Below are 20,734 nucleotides of genomic sequence, written 5' to 3'. Positions count from 1 at the left end.
AACAGATTGAGTGAGTCAGAGTCATTAAAAATTTACAAATTTCTTTTCAGCTCTCAACTTTCTTTGATGCAGCAAAACCAACGTTGATCTTGACTCTGGTAAGTTTTTTTATTTGTTTAGCCATTCGTTACACAATCAGAAAATAATCACATTTCTTTCACAAGGGACCCACAAGCATAAACTCAATTGCAAAATTTAATTCAATTTTAATCACAATTCGTACGAACGTTTTTTTTTCTTCGTTTGCAAACCATTTTTCCCATACAAAAATAAATATTTTCATATCCCAACCTTTCTCATGATCTAAAGTGTTTGTATGTGAACAGAACGTTATCGGTTTACATTTTTTTTTTTTTATACTTCATTCATGTGGTATTGATATTTGCACCGGAAACCATTTTTAACTCAACGTTTTTACCATTCGTTCAACATTATACTTTTTCACGTTCTTTGTTATGCGCCAAAAAAATGAATAAACATCGAAGTGCTAAAAATGAGTCTTCCCAGATACATTATGGGTATTCCAAGTCTCGACCAAATACTCGAGTATATCGAGTACATCCCGTGTATCGAACATAAATCGTATAAATGAGAACTGTCACCAGAAATAGTTATTTGTTTACTGACAGAAGAGAATAGGAAATTCCATCAAGGGCGATGTTTGTGGCCAGAGCGAAGCAAGTGTCACAATATCCCAGATATTTTCTCCAGATGTGAACACAACGTTTTTCATGTCTGTGCGAGATGTCATTCGTCCACAAAACAAAAAACAGTAATTCCCCACACCATCTTTCAAAACATAAATAAAGTGACAGTTCTGCTGCACTTTTGTCACTAGAACTGTCATTCGACCAATCGTCGACAAAACGTAATTTTCTCATGGCTTATTGAGGTGAGAAAATAAGATAAATTACACCGCACGTATGAAAAAGTATTTTCATCCATGCGGCGTGAATAACCTTGTTTTCTCCCCTCAAATACGGTGAGAAGATGGTGTTTTGTTAACGCTCTCTGATGACAGTTCAGGTGAGAAATTTTTTATTGACTCGCCTCTTGTTTGTGGTGAACAAGAGTTTTTTCTCTTTGCAACTCTTTGAAACAAAATAAATGTGTTTGTTTCGTGGATAAAAAATTATGTGTTCATATCGGGGAGAAATAAGAAATTCCCACTTGATCAAATTGCGGCCGGCCTCTCGCTCTTGTTAGAATTTCCTATTTTCTCCCCTTGGTAAACAAATAACAATTGTTAATATGACGACCGCCTTCTGTTTAAAGTCGTATCACTCGGCAGATATTGGTCCGATTGAAAAACTAATTAATTTACTGCATTTCTGAGGCCATGCGTTACACACTGGCATTTTCATTGACGAAAATCCGTTGAGTAAAAAAAGTAATTATTTTTCCTGTGACGATTGTCAAAGATATGTGATTTATACTCGATATATGGGACATACTCGATACACTCAATATACTCGAGTATAATGTCGAGACGTGGAATACCCTTATTGTGTTTGCATTATTATCATTTTTGTGTTGAATAGAAGTTATTATATTTCGAAGAATAAGGGAATTTCGGTAGAATGTACTCAACAAAGGCAAAAAAAGAGCCTACGGTGTCGAATTTTTGTACATTCAATTCTAGTAATTTTACGAATAGCAGAACGTAGTGGTTGCAGGCAGGTTGCACTCTTTTTTTGTCGAATTGAATAAAATTTTATTGGTAAACAGTAAACACAAGTGGAACAAAAGCGACTGCTATTAACGTTGAATTAACGTATTTTGTTACTCAAACTAAATCCAATTGGTAACTGCGCAACCATAATGTCAACAAAAAAGCGATAAGTCTCGATAAACGTGAAGCGTAACATAGTAAATCTATTACTTCTATTGTTTAAAGTCTTTTGCATGTGTATGCAAAATCTACTACTTCAATGGTTTTAACATACATTTTGTTAAATAAAAAAACTAGAATCATAGCGTATCGCTTATTATAGTCGTTGTTATCGATAACAGATCTTCTCTTTTCTCAACCTCCGGCTATCTTTTGGAAATATATTGGTTAGATCTAGAATGGGAGGAACACTGATCAACACAAGTACTGTTTAACTGATCCTGTAGGCTGTAGGGCTGATCGTACAAAGTTCTACCGATACAATTTTAAATCATAGAAACTGCGCCGATAATATATTGTTGGTTGAAGGTTTTGAAGATGATTTCAGTTGGAAACTCATCTAACCACGCATTACATTCTCTGCGTTGGAGGGCATGGAATCGTAAAATGTTAAATAGATTGACGAAGTCAATTAGTCGTTTTCAATTCGTTTATCATTGATGATAATCCCTGTTCCGTTGAAACGTAGTTTGTGAATTGTATCCTATATGATACGTAATCTAACATTATACCAGGCCTGAATCGACTTGAACTTATAATTAGAAAATTAAACAGTTCACTGGCGTGATGTGACCGTTTTTCTATCGTTCGCTGCAAACAATATTTATTTCGAATGTTGTGAAGAATGTGTATGTGAGTGTATTGTGTATCTACATCTTCTATACCATTCAAACGATTTCTATTGTTTACAGTTCATATTATTTATACATTAGAGTTAAAACGCCGTGTGTATCAAATATAATGAATGGTATACTGAAAATGCGATGGCAAAAGCATTTTGTTTGTAAATAAATAGACGAACGAAACCACTCTTCTCCGAGATCATATGACTGTGAATTCCATTATTCAACATTTTTCTTACAAAAAAAAAAAAAAATTTATTTCTATTCGTTCGAAGTAACGTTAGCATTTTATCATTCCACCGAGTCTTACATTACAATCACCTATAACAGACATTTATTTATTATTTTTTAGGTCGGTCACGTTTACCGATGATGCCGCAGTATTTAATACAAAAAGTAAATAACGTTACGATACATAAATTAGGTTTTTACTCTCTAACTGACATTTAATACGGTGCCATGCCATGTTCTTTAGCTTTTCATTTAAATACACACACACTGGGCGCGTATCAACGCTTGTAATCTTATCGTAAACGGAAAATTTTTTCCCCACGTTAAATTTGGTGTTTTTGTTTTGTTGGGCTACAGAGGTTGTTTCTTTCTTCTTCTTTCGACTTTTTATCAACCAAAATAGAATTTCCAACACATTTTTTTATGATTATTCTCATTTCGAATAAATAATATTTTGAATGGTGTGACCAGTTTGATTTGTATCAAAAAAGATTTCCATCGCTTTCCGTTTGTCGATAATAATGGGTACCCTGCCTGACGAGAAAATATTTCAATGATTTTCAAGGGATATCATATTTCGTTCGACTTGTTTCTTTTAGGATTCCCTAAGAGGTGCGGGAAAACAGAAAAACCTTTTAAAAATTTTGAACACTCAATTTGTGACAATAACAACTTTTACATCGTTAACTATTGAAAGAATTACACAAAAAAGCTCAAAGACCGTCGGAAAATAGCGGGAAACAGGAAGATACGCGACTGTTTTGTGGCCCACCATAAAATTTTTTTATGAGTTTTATGTTGTTTACCTCTGCTATGGATACCCACCTAACTTTTAGGTAGTAGAAAGTTATCGAAACTTCATGGCAAGTACTCCAAAACAGTGACAGAAGTTTGGGGTTAAGTTACAGAAACATTGTTTTGGTCTTATCGTTTTTCACTAGTTTTTCCAACATATATCTGTTTTGCTAAAAAATCGTAGGACATATTTCCAATAAATGGTATTGACAAGACGAAACAGAATATCTAAATTGATGAATAGGAAAATCGCCGGGTTGGTCGATCAGTAGCTATTGGCCTGAGCATGAGAAAACCAGCCTGTTTTGCGTGTTTTCGCTCGTTTTGACCATCCACTCTTCCATATCTCTGTAGAAATCTGCACACAATGATGTGTAATATGGCAAATGATAGATGTTCACTATCTAGTCAATCAGAAAATCTATGGTGTTTGAAAATTGGATTCGTTGATCAGTAGCCAGGAGTCTAATTTTCTAACGTTAATCTTCAGATGCAATAATTGTTGTAACGATGTTGTCACAATTTCAGTGTGTAAAGGTCTTTGAATGGTATACTTTTCCCGTTTTCCCGCACCTCCCTGATTGTTAACGGCCAATAAATTGTCAGTTGCAGTTTATTTAAAATATTGAAAAGATATCGGGACCGGGAGCATTATGTTCAAATCATGGAATCGGTCAATGGTTATGATGCAATATGCAAATTTGCTAATTTTTAATATGTCTTGGGAATTCCGATCTTTGTTTGATGCAGTTTTTCCCCTGAATCCTGCAAATTAATTTCAACACTACAGTTGAGTGGGTCTTACAATTTACCACTGCAGTAAATCTAAATGTTGATTTTTCATTCACTAAATCGGTCTTGTGATTTACGTGTACAGTGTACACTGTACGCACAGTTGAAATAAGCACCAATTTGAATGATTCAGAAGTGTTAATTCAAAGCGAAACTAGAAATTTCATCTATTGAGATCACCCGCCTTATAACTCGTTATTCCATTGTTGTCTGTTTAACGGAATATCCTACGCTGTCTGTCTTTTTTTGGGAAGATTGGGGAGATTAAAACTTTTTACGACCAAAAACAAAAATCCGCTTAATCGTTCCATTGATTTATTAAATATCGTAGACACATGGTATCACTGCTTCTAAGATATAAAATTACAACCCAGCAACACGTAATTGGTTTCATGTATTGGAGCAATATAGAAAAAAAAGAATTCTTCAACGAAAATTGTTGTCTGATCCAACAGAAATATTGTGGTACAAATACAATTAACGATCGGTTGTTATAGAATGACTTAATGTATATGTTTGTCGCTAGCTATAACGTCTAAGAATTCGCTTTGGTCTTTTTTTCGTTAATATGAAACAAATCCCCTGCAAGAGTTACCATCTGTTCCGTTCAATAAAACACCAAATTTTTCGACTTGGGAAACTATTTTTTGTTCGAAGAGAAATGTGAAAACAAATGAAATTTTACTCGATTATCAGTTACGTAAGACACGAGAAGACATATGGAATTTGTATTCAAACAGTCATTATAATCGGAATCTATTTTCATGATAACATACAGAAGATGTAGGTTTAACGTACTGTACATAAACCGCTGTGCGCTAACATCCTGAAATAGTCTACTAGCACCGATAGACGATTACATAAGACGTCTCTATAAATGATTCTAATTACTGTCCGAATTGATTACGTGTACATATAAATAATGTCATAACCCATTACATGTTCTGCTATTAAATTGATTCGCCTTGTATTCATTGACAAGATACGAACCCTAGATTGATGCTAAACAAATAGAATATATCGAAACGAATTCACATAAACAGAAAATTATAATTTACTGTTGAGAGCCGTCCGTGTTTCGTGTTGTTGAACTAAATTTATAGATTTTTTTGTTGTTCGTTCTCTGGTACATACATAACACAATCTATACGAAAACTATATTTATATCTATATGCAACATCAGCATACTGATGGTCACATGCGTGCGTGTAGTTTATTTACGTTTTACTCGTTTCATGTGATACAATTTACTTTTCGTGTTTTTTCTATTTTCGTCCGATTTGTCGTTAATAGTTTCTTTTTATGTGCTCAATAATTTAATGACTTTCGAGTGAAATAGAAATTTTGGTCGACAAAGACAACGCAGAAAGACAGGACACAGTTTTACGTTTTGTATAAACAATTCTGGAAAGTTTTCAAATGTGTTTTTCTCTCCGTTCCGTTTAATAATTTATTTCGAAATGGGACGCTTTTCCGATATTTCTTTTTCGTTTCAACAAAAACCAAAAAAAAAACTTTCCTATCATTTATTTATAGTTTTTGCGTTATAAGGTTGATTTCACGTACCAGCTGTTAGCGCTAGACCATAAAATTACAGGCCATTAACCTTTCGACGAGAGATTAACCACTGACAGAGAAATTGTAGCAAAAATTCTAATTTGATGGAAAATTGAATTCAATTCATAAAAATTCCGATAAAAGTAGATGCGACATTTATACATGGTCAGTATCCGTGGATGATAATATCGATTTTGGCGGTCAATATCGTCAGGAATGATATTATCGTAAAAAAACAAACAATAATTTCGTCATCTGGACAATAATATCGTGTTTGGAACGATAATATCGTTTTTTGAACGACATTATCGTTCAAAAAACGATTATTATCTTTCAGAGGACGAAATTTTAAGCCAAGCGAGATATGTGGCTACTAGAGCTTCATTCCCTAAAATTTCCACAAAACAAATAAGTAAGGGGAAACCTATTGTGGTTGTCTAGAGATGCCAAATCAGTGAAAAAAAATGTCCGTCTGTCTGTACGTCTGTCTGTCCGTCTGTCTGTCCGTCTGTCTGCACGATAACTTGAGTAAAACGCATCCGATTTTGAAAATTCTTTTTTTCCCGTTTGGTTATGTCAAAAGACAGGCTAAGTTCGAAGATGAGTGATCTTGGATCGACCCCTCCCGAGCTGTGGCCCAATAAGTGCTTTACGGTTTCTCGAAGATATCTCCGAACATTTAAACGTTACACTTGCAAGTGATACGTCAAATAAAAGGTATTTACAATACCAATCGACAAAAAAAAAGTTTTAGGAAATCGGATGACCGACTCGTGAGTTAGACCCCTTGGTGTGAAACAGTCACAGGGCGGCAAGCAGTTTTTGCTTGTAGGTCGGCCACATTTGAACATATTTCGTCTGTTTTCGCTTTATTAGATAGGTATTGACCGTACCAATCAGGGAAAAAAAGTTTATGAAATTATGTTCTCCGGAGCGTGAGCTAGGTCTCTTGGAGTGACCTCTTATCTGGCTACTCGGCCGTACAGTGAACGTGGAGTATTTTGTCAATATCTCGAGTATATTTTGACCGAATTTCATGATTTTTTTTTTGTTTGAAAGGTATTAACGAATGTAAAGCGACGGTACTATTTCCGGTCTCCTAACAAAATGGCTGCCGGCGGCCATATTGGATTTTAGTAAAAGCGATATAAATTGGGAAAATTTGTACTTAGATAGTTTCTGTTAACAGAGAAGTAATTGGTTATGTGTGGGGGTTTTAGGAATCCCATATGTGGACTTCTATATATATATCTATATACAGCTATATTGAGCAATATACAGACATGTAGAGCTATATAATAGCATATGCATTTGTCGAATGTTTATTGATAGTGAAATATAGGTAAATATAGCGGTATATAGCTGTTTAAATAGGAATTTATGAAATTTGACTTCGTACGGGGCTGTCTATATTGCCTCCGGCAATTTATTTGTTGATGATAGCAAGGCAAAGAGTGGATAATGCAAGTGATTTTAAAGCGCGAATAGTTTTTCAGCAGAGAAGAAAATGAAGTAAGAGAAATAAAGAGTTTCACAATAAAGGCTTTTGATACGAATAGGTGTTTCGTACGGGTCGGCGTTAGCTATGTTTTTCTTTGTATTTTTATATATAAATGCTCGTAAAACATCAGGAAACGTTCAAAAACGTTTAAAACTATGAACTAGCGAAGTAAAAAAAATGGGAATTTTTGAAAATTAATTCCCAAATATTAGGCTCTGGTGGCCACTGACGAACTGGCGGAATACTATGTAGAAAGGATGCATGCCTTCAATCCACTAAAAAATTGAGACACTAGTTTACGAATAATTGCGTTCTTCCAATACCCTCTCTAGTAACCTAACTACATTTATTAAGGTGTCAAAAATGCAGCGTAGCTACGTAGCCAACGTACATGTAAAATAAGAAGTTAGTGCACAGTATATGATTCTACAAACAATGGAATAAGGTGATATTTTGACAGCGTCGAAATGAAGTTGGTTTGCTAGAGAGGGTATTGGTTCTTCACAATGAATTTTATTTGCTGAAAATTGACGAAATTTAGCAAAACATTTCTGAATTTAGCGAAGTATTTTTCGGTAAATTTAGGTACAATTAATATGAACCATTCTCAGAGCAAACGTACGATAGTCATCATAGATGAAAGGCGAATCTCTCAGAGAGACCGGAAACTCGACACTAATGTGATAGAAGGTGAATCTCCCACGGAGATCGGAATAGCAACAACAAACTAAACATAAATGTCGTAGTTAGTCGAACTGTACACCAGCTGAGGGTCAGTTCTTTGTGTGTTTGTCCATTTTCCACATACCTGGTTGGCCTAGCGTAATCTAGGAGGCAGGCATAGCGAATGGAATACATCGCTCGCTGGGTATAGTGGAGTCGAAGTCGGTATTTTTCGGTAAATTTAGGTACTGAAACTCTGTAGAATTCGGCAATTTTCAGTAATTTTAGTAATTGAAATTTCCAATAATTGGCACTAGCGTTTCTATGTATGAGTGGGGGTTTATAAGTTGTAGATAATAATGCAAATCCCCCGAAAATTAATATTAAATTTTGAGTGGCATTGAAGAAACTTAGATCAGCTAGGTGTAGGCGAAGAGATAAAGAAATGAAAATGAAAGAGTTACAGTAAGCGATAGCATAGGCTGATGTACGAATAAAAGTTATCGGTCTGTTAAAGCTGCAAAATTGCAGGAGTATCAAATGAAAAATAGCAGAGCTGAACGACATTTTTACCACAAGATATTCGTAATTTTATCCTTCGGAAACGGCAAATGTTTGTCCTTTGTCGTCACTAGTCATTAAATATTTACTTCTTTTGTTTGACGTATCGTTTAATGGTTGATACGAAATCTTTTACTTCATTTGTTTCAACATACATTTTACAATATAAGAGAACAGTAGCCAGAGGCGACTGCTTATTTTTGACAAAAATTTGATATAAAATTGGAATGATTGAGAAGCGAAACAAATGCACCTGGACTTAAATTAGTGTTATGTGTTGTGTTTATGTACACTAAGTAAATAGAACAGCAAATTTTGTTCTATGTTCTTATTGGTTCTCTTAACGTTATTGCAATAGATTCTATAAAAGTTTGACCTTTTCATAAAATATTACCGAAAGATTGCGCTCAAGATTGTGTAAATACAAACCGTATTACTCCCGGAAGTATCAATCGGATGTCCGTCTAAAATTTCCGCACTGAACTTACGAAAATAAACCTGGGAAGAAACTCACTTCAGTAACACAAAAATGATGTTAACAACGTTTCAATCCTCTTTTTTATTCTTTTGTGTTCGGGAACATGCAACGAAAGTCGTAGGTCACATTGATAGAGTTTCTCGAAGCAATAATCAATTGTTCCTGCATATAAAGAGAGTTTCCCAACATTTAATAAACTGAAAATCTGTTCAAAATGTTATTAAATTTCAGTCGTTCTACGATAAAAATGATAAAAGGGAATACACAAAATCGACGCTTTGTTATGACGAGAGAAGAACGGCAGTTATGTACATTATCAGTATTATATTCACACATAACAATTTTGAACTCAAGAGTCACTTGGCAACAAAATTTTCCACATTTTTTTTCCTCCAATTTATAGACGCTCGTGTTGGCATATGAATAAAAGAAAAGCTTTCGTCGTGTATGTACGTACGTCGGTATACTGTGTATGCTTATAATGGCTCTAAATAAATCAATTTGATAGATTCGAAACGTAAGAAGGTGCAGATATATAGATTGTGGCACTTTACTTGGATTATGATTGATTTTATAATATTTTGGAGAACGATGTGTCTTGATTTCAACAGCATAATCGTGCGGTGTATTGTATGGTATCTAATATTATCGCATTGCGTTGTATTTATACACAGCTTTTGTGTATGTTCTACTACAACAATGTGTGGCAAAATTAATGAATTAGACACATACCCAAGCGAATCAAATTCAGTAATTCGAATAGCACAGCTTCGTATTTCTGTGCGTTTTTTGCCATTCATATTGAAGTCACATACTAGATACTTATAATTCATATAATTGCTCAACAGCGTGAGATCGATTCTAGTCTACGTCATCCGTCATGACCCCGCAAAGAAAAAACTTTGTCTCTCGTTCTTTGAACATAACAAGATCTCCATAACAGGAGGTTCACTCGGTACAATTAGCCTGCTACGGACGGCTATTTTTCAGGACTTATTCAGAATTAATCGGATTTTTTTCGAATTTCCAAAACTTAAATTCCTAATACTAAACTCTGCTTACGTAATGTTCAAAGAATTGAAGTAATAGATTTGATATTACTCTATCGAAAATACTTTGATCGGAAGAAGTTGTAGTTCCGTCTGTGACAGGTTAATAAACGAGAAGTATTTACATTTCCGGACTCCGATTGACACTTCACTATACCCAGCGAGCGATGTATTTTAATCGCTATGCATCCTAGATTACGCTTGGTCAGCCAGGTGAAAATAAGCTTTGTCCAATTCAAACGACTGTTGTAAAATCCATTCGCTGGTGTTTAAAGGAGCTAGCCATCTTCTACTGATATTGCCATTCAAAGCGTTTCAAACTTTTTTACTCTTTTTTACCATTCAAAAATGTCGAATTTTCGACATTCGCTGGTTGTACCTTCGTGACCAGGTTGTCGAGAGAAGCCATTTTAACACGAGTTAGCTTTGAACTAGTCCCTCTAACCGGAGCGATAACAATCGATACTCAAATTGACTCGTGAGTCCCGGGCTGCCATGGATGCCGATTCTTCGAAATGGTCAAGCGGATCCGGAAACTGAATACAGTTTTGTGCAGTACTTCGTCTCCATCAATCAGAATATGGAAAAAAAATTAGAGATGGTGTCACGACCCCATTTAAGTTTGGTTCAGTCCCACTGTGTCCTTAAATACTTGTCTAAATTAACCTCAAATACGTCTGCTAACATCTGTCGATGTTTGAATTTCAATATTTTCTCCGATTCGGTCCGTAAACTACTATTCTGCTACACAAAATTCAAAAATTTATTCTGTCGAGAAAATAATCTTTTTTTGGCCGATAATCTTTGAAAAGACCTTGGCGTGAATGATTTCCATTTCGTTGGCTGTAACTAAAACCCAAACAATAATAAATACGGCGTGGATTATAAGATGGACTTTGTTTATTTTGATTATACTCAAAATGAAATGTTAAATTTTTATGTTATTCATGATGATTGTTGTGTAGGTTCGTTTTCGCTGTAGTATGCATAATATTATACGTTCCTCGGATTGAATTTATTTATTTATTTCAGTTTTTTTTTCGTAGAAAAGTTTTTCAGATCGTGATTGCATTTGGAACGCTTGATATTTTAATTCTATGAAAGTGGGCCCGTGTAAAGATCGTAGAGTGTGTATCACACTACATTTGAATGTTTCGGATTATTTGCTATTTGTGTAGATGGTTTTAATTGCCTTGTCTAGCAGAAAATTGGTGCTTTGAGGGGTATTACCGATACACATGTTGCTAATTGCATTTACCAAATTTTGTTAGAATTTAACCAACCAAATTTTGATGTTTCATCCGTACACTTACCCAAGCAGTAAACCATTTTTCTGTCGGACGTTTACACAATCGATTAAGTATTTTCGCTGATTTTACAAACAATTTGTTGATTTAAATGACTTTGTTGTTATTAAATCCGATGATTTGCGAAAACGTATTTAGCAACTGCTCGAGCAACTGCCATACAAAATTCATTTAAATAAAAAACACAAATCAATATCAAGATCCGACAATACACGCTGTTCAGCACTGCATGTAAAAACAACAGTCCAGCAACTAGAGATATATCTCAATGCCTGGCCCAATGACTGTAAATTTAAACAATCCTGAAGTGCTCAAGTCTCATGTCGTTCAATGCATTTGACGCTTTTGTTCACGACTGAAGTTCATGATTGTACCTTCTTAGTCCACACTTAGGGATGAAAAGCATCGTTGACGAGGTCAGTGAACAATTGAATGTGTAAATAATATTATGATCATACCATATAGTACTGTAGCTATAGTCATACTCGATACGAGCACTCTCGAAATAATGATAAATCATTAGAATGATTAAAATTGATTGTTCGAATTGTGTCTGATCGTTCTGATACCTCACCGAACAACATTCTGATACCAAGCTATCGGCAATATCGTCGGGTATAGTATCTGATTAATTGAACGAACGTTGTTACAAGCTTTTCTGTAGTGTTTCAGCGATTGTTTTATTTTGAAAAGGAGGTCGCGTGTAATTTGCAAGTATGTCGTTTTATTACTTGTACGTTGAAATGCATTGCAATACGCTTAAATCAAACCTTTTAAGTTCTTTCTTTGCTATATGGTATACTCATGATACTTCATGCTTGGTGGATTTATTAGCACGTATCAGTTTTAATGTCTTGCATGACACCACGATACCTCGTATTGAAGAACAACACAAAAATTGTGAAGGTGGTTAATGCGACTTTGCGGGAAAAATGATATTTATAGGCTTGCTGTGAAAGCAGGAAAGGCGGATTTTCTCTACAGAAAGCCCCATTCACGGTTCTATATTAATCATTCAGTCGGTGGCGGGACATTTATATACGGTTAATATCGCTAGGAACGTTCTGTGGACGATAATATCGTTCTGTGGACGATAATATCGTTCTGTGGACGATAATATCGTTCTGTGGACGATAATATCGTTCTGTGGACGATAATATCGTTCTGTGGACGATAATATCGTTATGTAGACGATAATATCGTTATGTAGACGATAATATCGTTCTGTAGACGATAATATCGTTCTGTAGACGATAATATCGTTCTGTAGACGATAATATCGTTCTGTAGACGATAATATCGTTCTGTAGACGATAATATCGTTCTGTAGACGATAATATCGTTCTGTAGACGATAATATCGTTCTGTAGACGATAATATCGTTCTGTGTACGATAATATCGTTCTGTAGACGATAATATCGTTATGTGGACTATAAAAGCGATATTATCGCTCTAAGAACGATATTGACTTTGTAGAAATGTCGTCTCTCCATTCAGTCGATCGATGACTCAGACAACAGATAGAATTCTCCAAATTGAAGAATTACAAATAAATTTGCCTTCCCACCCATTGGTCAAATATAAACAGAACTAGCCAATTCCTTGCAATTTCATTTATTTCACGAACCTTACATAATGCATAATGAGTTCACTTGTGCCTGCCGCCCTATTCAACTTCTCTTTTCACCAACGTCGATATGTCCACAATATTGATCTGCTGCAGTTGTTGCTGCTGAGCCAATTGGTTCTTCTGTTGATGTTGGACCTGATAGTGGGTCTTTTTCACGTGTCGCATAAAATTCGAGATCAGCCAGCGTCGTGATCCATTCTTGTTTCGATGCGACGAAATTCCTATCTGTATTCGGCACATACAACATTCAATCGTTGCCGACATTTTACCCTCCTCTGGTCGATGATAGAATATGATCGAATAATTGAGCGACAGCGAAGTACCACAGCCCGACTTTAGTTTATGTTTCACATTGAGCAACCAACGATTGATGGTGTCTCGGATTCGATGCTCGTCATTTTGAGTTTTGACCGAATTTTCCTGCAGTCGTATGCGTTTCACTTCATGAATGGATCCTTCGTAATGTGAAGAGGAATTCGCTGGTGCCATCGACGAGTCGTTGCGCTCACCAAATAATATCTGATCTTCTTCATCTTCGTCGTCCAGGATGTAAGGATTGTTACTGACACTTTGATCGGATTCTTCGATTTCCTCGACTGCAGATGACAATGAGTCAATGGACCGTTTGAACGATGTCCGTTGCAAATTTCTCTGATGATTCCACTTTAAACGTTGAACGAAATGTTCCCGATTGGCATTGTCCTCGTGAGCCGCTTTCATGTATGTTGGTATGGATAAGATAAGTTTCCGATGGCCGGGCAGTATTCGGAATAGTTTGGTGATGTTGTAATACGGTCCGAAATATTTTTTCCTTTCTTCAACCGTGTCAGTCACAAGCCGAAACAGATCTTCACGTGCGAATCGTTCAATCTCATTAAGATCTTGTAGCGAGAAGTCTTTCAGTGTCTCGTACGTATTATAGCCCAGAAATTCCAACAAATTCATCAAATATGTGGGAATCGGTCCAATATCTTCATTTAGAACATCCAAAATGGATCTGGTTGCTACAGTTGACTCTGCATTTGGTTCAGATCGTTCAGACATCGCCAATACTAATCACAAATCACGTTAAAGTTAGACACTTTTACAAGCAAAACAAACCAAACCAGTAATCGAGTTCGACTGAAAATGGCTGATTTCGAAGCGACAATGTTTCGGTACCTAGTACGTTCGTGCATGTGTGTGTGCAAGTGAAACGAGTGAATTCAAAAGATTATAATGATTACGGTTGATTCGCCGACTCAAGTCGTCGTTACGGTATAATTTATTACGAATTCAATTAAACGGCCTTGGTGCTAACAGCCGTACCATGCAGGTAATTTTTCCAAATAGTAAACAACTCTGCGATACCGTATGCCATTAATTCGCTCGAAACGATAACAAAATGTTTAAAAATAAATTTTGGAAAAATTTGCTACGGAGAAACCGTTGTATACGCATCACCGTTTGCATGATTTCAACCGAACGCATAAGTGTTGGTTATTTCGGTTTCTTGATTTCATGTGTTGTATTCCTGCGCATATTCAATAACACAGAGTTGATATCTGAGTCCGGAATGAAGTCAATATGAAGCGAACACACAACTGTGTGTAGGGATGTGTGTAAGTAGGGAACGACAATTTTTCGTTTATATGGTGAGGTTTTTTTTGCTTTCTTAAAGATGTGCTATACAGGCAGCTGCTCATTCTGCAATTGTTTATTCCTTTACATTGCACGAGAATAATTTTCGCAAAGTCTTAGACCAGTACGTACGAAGAGTGAGTATAGGATATGCGTTTGTTGTATCGTTTCGAAATTCAATTCCTACTGTAAAAGAGGTATGTCTGTAGATATGTAACTTAGGTGCTCAGTCCCTAAAAAAAGAGTCAATCAGTTCTATATCAGCCTAAGAAGGTTGGAATGTTATATTTTAATTACGGACAGTATGAGGCTTAGAAATTTGATGGAATTAAGGCAATAGATAATATATAAGACATAATTCTATTGACAGAGCTTCTTAGTTCGATCGTTGAAGTCCAGTTTCTGGATATGTTATAGTCTTTTACTTTACTAGGGAGGTAATAGGGCCATTCCTTCCCTAGAGAAAACCCTTTATCTCGCTCGTAAGGCAAAATAGCATACTGCACTAGGGATAAAAAGATGAAAAGTAGATTTTTCGTGTGAATTTTGGTGATCCGAGACGTAGCCGAGACTTTTCATTTTTATACTGAGTTATGTAATGAATCTTACATGCTAAGGGCGTCGAAATTAGTACTTGAAGCATGAAAAGTACGGTTTTCGACGCATGCAGCATGTAAAGTAAATGTACTACTTCATCAATATGATCCATATGGTTGTAATAAGCCATTTTCTACCCTAGAGAAAACAAACGTTGTAAATCTTATTGTAATCTCTTTGTTTTATGTATTTTTCATTACTCAATATCACTAACTTATCGCACTATCTCTACGTTTCAAGGTGGATGCACCCACCGAAGTAGTTGCACCCACAGCAGTAGTTGCACCCACAGCAGTAGTTGCACCTTTTGTACTAATACTATCCGTAAATATAGATATTCGTCCGGGTCACCCTGCGTAACCAGCTTGTTTTATCTTTGTGACCTTATGATACCCTTATATCACGGTGTTAATCCGACATTAGGTTTGTGTACCCCTACAAATTTGTGTTGGTTGTTTTGTTTTGAATGGTGGTATTACTTCCCTGTTCAATGTTATCTGTAGATTCTCCGAAGAAGATAAACATGAATGTCGGTCGTTTCTCGAAGTGAAATTGAAAAATGTGAAGTCATTAATTCATATAAATACACAGCCAGCGTGTCCCTATTTACCGGAGGCATGAAGACAATCGATGTTTGAACGAACGACTATAAGGGAACTTTGCAGGTAACGATCGGATATTTTTCGCATGCTCTTTGTGTACGGTTTATTGTAATACGATTATTGCACGCACTAAAATTGGTGGTTTATGGGACCCATTTTGGAGTAAATTTCATGAGTGTTGTTAAGGTTCAATGTAAACCCTAATCGGTCGTGAAAATGCTTTCAACAATATTGTTCTTTCACATAGACCGCCGCGGTTTACTGTATTCAATTTTTTTTTTGCTTGTCTGTACATCCACCAATTACTGAAGATTATTTATTGACAAAATGTGGCGACAATAACATTCGGATGGGTCTAAGCTCTGTCGAAAAAATACCAAATTTCAGCTGGCTGATTTAACAGGAAATTGTGCGAACGTAGGGAAACTCGTCATGAGACCGTAACGAAAGTGTGATTCGGATTGCGATATATTATTGTATTCTCACAACTGTAATGCCATCATCATACGTTTGTCGATTGATTCGATAATAGTGAAATATTACTTCATTAACTACGCATTTAATCTGTCGATATACACATGTAATGCTTCGCTCTATGCTAGATATGCACAAAAAAAATGCGAAAAAAAACTGTATCGATAGCTTTCACTTTACAGCAATAATTGGTTATTGTTTGCAATGCAAATGAAAATTTGTTCGCTGTAAAGACTTAATAAATGATTCGATGTAGAGACAACGGCTGTCTGTAGTGTGGCATTTTATTATTATATGCCACACGCAATTTGAATTTGCACACGCAATGTATAGTATACGTTTCGAGTGTATATATAACCAATATGTATAGACGTTCATGTTTTACACATTTTGACTTTCCCGTCACTTACTGTTTCGCGACCTCGTATAATATTTTAAAAATCGACTTGACGAATTTTTTGTGTTGTATCTAACTTTAGCCAAATGGTTTGAACACAAAAAATTATTTTTTTTTATTTTGAATTGTTGTTGCCGTTGAAGTGTATAATAATATTGGCAGACAACGTTTTCGGATCGGAGAGTTGATTGATGTGTTTGTATTTTTCGGTCGGATTTGTGTAAAATTCTAAGAAAACTTTAAATTGGGTTAGAATTGATAAATATTGTGCATGCACATAATGCTAGACCTAAGCAAATAATATATCTCTCTCCTTCGCTAAGAAAATTGGTCTGTACTATTCGCACTTTGTGCGATTAGACTTTATATCACTGTTCGCACTTCGTAATTAAAATGTCACCGTTAAGTGTCCATTCCACTCAACAAAAAGTACTTCATGAGAGAGCCGTGAGAGATCGAGCATTTGACAGCAAAGAAAAAATTAAAAAAATTCAAATTTGTCTCTCACACGGAGTACTTTTTTTGTAAGCGGAAACTAAGCATTAACCTTTCGTATTATTTTTCAACATTTTTGTAAAGCGAAGCACTCTCTTCTACAAATATTTTGTAAAAAGATAAAGGAAGTATCACTCACTTTTACAAACATTTTGTAAAGCGAAGCATCACTTTATTCTACGAACACTTTGTGAAAGGAAGCATTCTTCGCTCTACAAACACTTTGTAAAAGGAACCGCCCCTTCTTCCACAAACAATTTTTTTAAAGGAAGTAACCATCACTCTCTCCTAGTACAAACACTCTGTAAAAGGAAACATCCCTCTCTTCCACAAGCACTTTGTGAAAGGAAGCATCACTCTCTTTCACTAACACTTTGTAAAAGGAAGCAGCACTCTCTCACTAAAACACTTTGTAAAAGGAAATAACCATCAATTTCTTCTACAAACACTTTGTAAAAGGAAGCCTCTCTTCCACAAACACTTTGTAAAAGGAAGCATCACTCTCTTACCAAATTTTTGTGAAATAAAGTATCACTCTCTTCTACGAACACCTTTTAAAGTGAAGCATCACTCTCTTCTACAAACACTTTGTAAAAGGAAGCATCACTCTCTTGACAACTCTTTGTGAAAGGAAGCATAACTCTCTTCTACGAGCACTTTGTAAAAGGAAGCATCACTCTCTCCTACGAACACTATGTAGTAAAGCATTACTACAAAATTGCTTGTATAAAAGAGTGATGGTTGTTTCTACAAATAGTTAGTTGAAGAGAGTGATGCCTTATTTCACTTTTCGCACTTTGCATGACTAATCGTAATCGTAATAAAGACTAATGGCACTTTATGCGAATATCCTTTTCGAAGAAAATTTTTGCATATTGGTTTTCTGTTTATTAGCATGAACGAACAAAACAGAATCTATATTCATTTTCAAAGGAACGACGGTTCAGCAAGACATGCGATATTTCGTATACACATTGTCGTGCAAAGTTTTTTTTTTATTTTCATTTTTGTTCCAATGAAGGAAGCAACTTAGAATGTCTGTAAGTTCTATATTGGGCATGGAATTGATTGAAAAAGTGAAGGTTATCAATGTAACAACCTTTAGCTGATTTAAATTCTACTCAGGCAACGTTGGAATGGTGACTTAAGGAAATACAAATTTTATTTGTTCTGTGGCACAGCAAAGACGAGAATAAGCCAGTATAGTTAATTATAAAATCGATAAAATTCTTCCTGTAAGTGGTTTGCGAACTGTTTTCGCAATCAGTTAGAGTAGGATAGGGTTAAACTTAATGAAACTGCCTATACCACATTCCGATAAAAATATTTATTTGTTTTTGTCAGTAGGTGAAATTGATGGAGACTGATGCGACGCGACGTATACACCGAATCAATAAAACATTTTTATTTTTTAATAATAAAAATTTTCCACGAAACCATACACGGCTATGCGAAACACTCTTTTAGGAAATTTGTTCGTCAACAAAAATAAGATGTTTACCTCACTGTCGCCTGTGTCAATTTTAAACTCTAATTTTACCAGCATTTTGTTGTTTTTGTCGTACGGTTTGATCATCTACTGACTGTAAATTCGACTCAAATTTTATTGGCAACATTGAATTATTTATTATGCCAGTAAAGGCTCTTCTTATTTCACTTCTACTTTAGTGGTATTTGTACTCTATATTTTGTCAATCAATTGACAATTATATAACCTGAAGTGCATCGCTTATAATCGGCTTATCATCGATAGATTTTACTATCGTCATTCGTCCAGTCATACCGGAGCCATGCATATTATGTTGCTAAAACACTGAAATTACAGTCTGTCTTAAATTGTATCGATTATGTAATGAGTGTATATTGATTGATAAAGAGCTGGGATCGGTTGTGATTGAATTGCACAAATTTAAATAATGGTTGTACCGTCAAGATAACCAAAATTCATTCATCACTCGAATTTAATGTCAAATTTGGAATCATCATTAAGGAATTTAAGGGATTTGTTCAACAAGAAAGCCTGAATTCTACCACAAAATCTTTTACTTCAACTTAACATACTTTTAATACGATTCCAATTCCATCAGTTGTATGTCCAAGCCTTGGACTCCAAGTATTCTTCCTTGTAAATTGACATAACACTTGCTTCCATTTTTGATGCAACACCAGGGTTCTCCTAGGAGTGCTTAGCTGCTACGCAAGATTTATGATCTGTGGTCGGTCGTCCCTTTACATACAACCGATAGAACAGGACTAATATTAACACATTGAAATTAATTGCGGCTTGCCAACTTTCAGCACCCTGGACTTTACTTAAATAGTCGAGGAATGCCTCCAAATAAATTTCTAAAAATCCAAAACTGAATTCTAGATTTTTAGAAATTTATTTGGAGGCATTCCACGACTATTTAAGTAAAGTCCAGGGTGCCGAAAGTTGAAAGGCCGCAATTAATTTCAATGTGTTATAATCGACGGAAGTAAAAGATTTTGTGATCAAATTTAAGCTTTCTTGTTGATTTCTAGCTCATAAAACGAATGAAGTAAAAGATTTTCTGCAGCTTCGTCAGTAATTATGTAATAAATACGACCGTCAAATAATCTTTTACTTGACTTGATTTAACATCCTTGTATGTCCAAGCCAGTTGTATAATATTGCCGGGGTTATTTGAATCGTGATTCATATTCAGTACGAACTAATGTTTAATACGAGCCATCTATCGTAAATTATATGTATTAATTGTATGGACATTTGAACTGTAACCGAAATTAGAATCATGAATCATTCTGTGTTAAGCAACTAAAGAAACAACAACCAACCAACCAACCAACCTATCTTAACCATCCAACCAAACAATTGTAAAACCGATCAAACCGTTATAATAAAGAAATTTAAAACAAATATTAAAATCTAGGATTTTAAACACCAGTTGTGTGTCCAAAAATTATACTGATGTATTACATGCAGCCGTGGGATATATGATACAATTCTCGTATATCCAAAATACTTCATACATAGCTTCGACTTCAACTGTAATATACTATTCCGGCTGTAGTAACATAGATACTATGTCAGCTGCATCGAGCGGAACATATGTTTCTATTTAACATGAATGGCGAACAAGTCCGACAATCAACTACATTCCTCTCATGGCGAAATTTTTTACAGTCCGAATGCTGTCTATGGTTTCGAATGCTTTCGAGAAATTTGTATTTTAAGAACCTCTCATATTAAAGAACATTGGAATGCATAACATACCAGTAAAAGTTGAGATGCGTCATTTAATGCGAGCTACAAATATAATCATCAGCCCGATTATTTCGATAGATTTCTGTCTTCGGTTCAAATAAATATTTCGATTTGATCAGTTCGGAATCGACAGAGAAATGCTCAACATTGTAAATATACAAAAAAAATATTTGCATGGAGTTGCGGGAAAACAGGAAAGTAGAAAATTATGCAATTTTGCTTG

General features: G+C 35.3%; 1 protein-coding gene across 2 annotated transcripts in view; it reads left to right on the top strand.

The window, feature by feature from the left end:
* Positions 1-20,734, top strand: part of LOC119083481 (xaa-Pro dipeptidase) — a 91,427-nt gene that overhangs the window by 56,171 nt on the left and 14,522 nt on the right. For both annotated transcript variants that reach the window (XM_037193206.1, XM_037193205.1), the window contains one exon: positions 51-98. In XM_037193206.1, coding sequence (XP_037049101.1) covers positions 51-98 — 48 coding nt within the window. The remainder of the gene's footprint in view (positions 1-50; positions 99-20,734) is intronic.

Source organism: Bradysia coprophila, unplaced genomic scaffold, assembly GCF_014529535.1.
Source record: "Bradysia coprophila strain Holo2 unplaced genomic scaffold, BU_Bcop_v1 contig_687, whole genome shotgun sequence".
NCBI classification, from domain to species: Eukaryota; Metazoa; Arthropoda; class Insecta; order Diptera; family Sciaridae; genus Bradysia; species Bradysia coprophila.
Note: the sequence above shows the minus strand (reverse complement) of the source record. Positions and strands in the feature narration are given on the sequence as shown.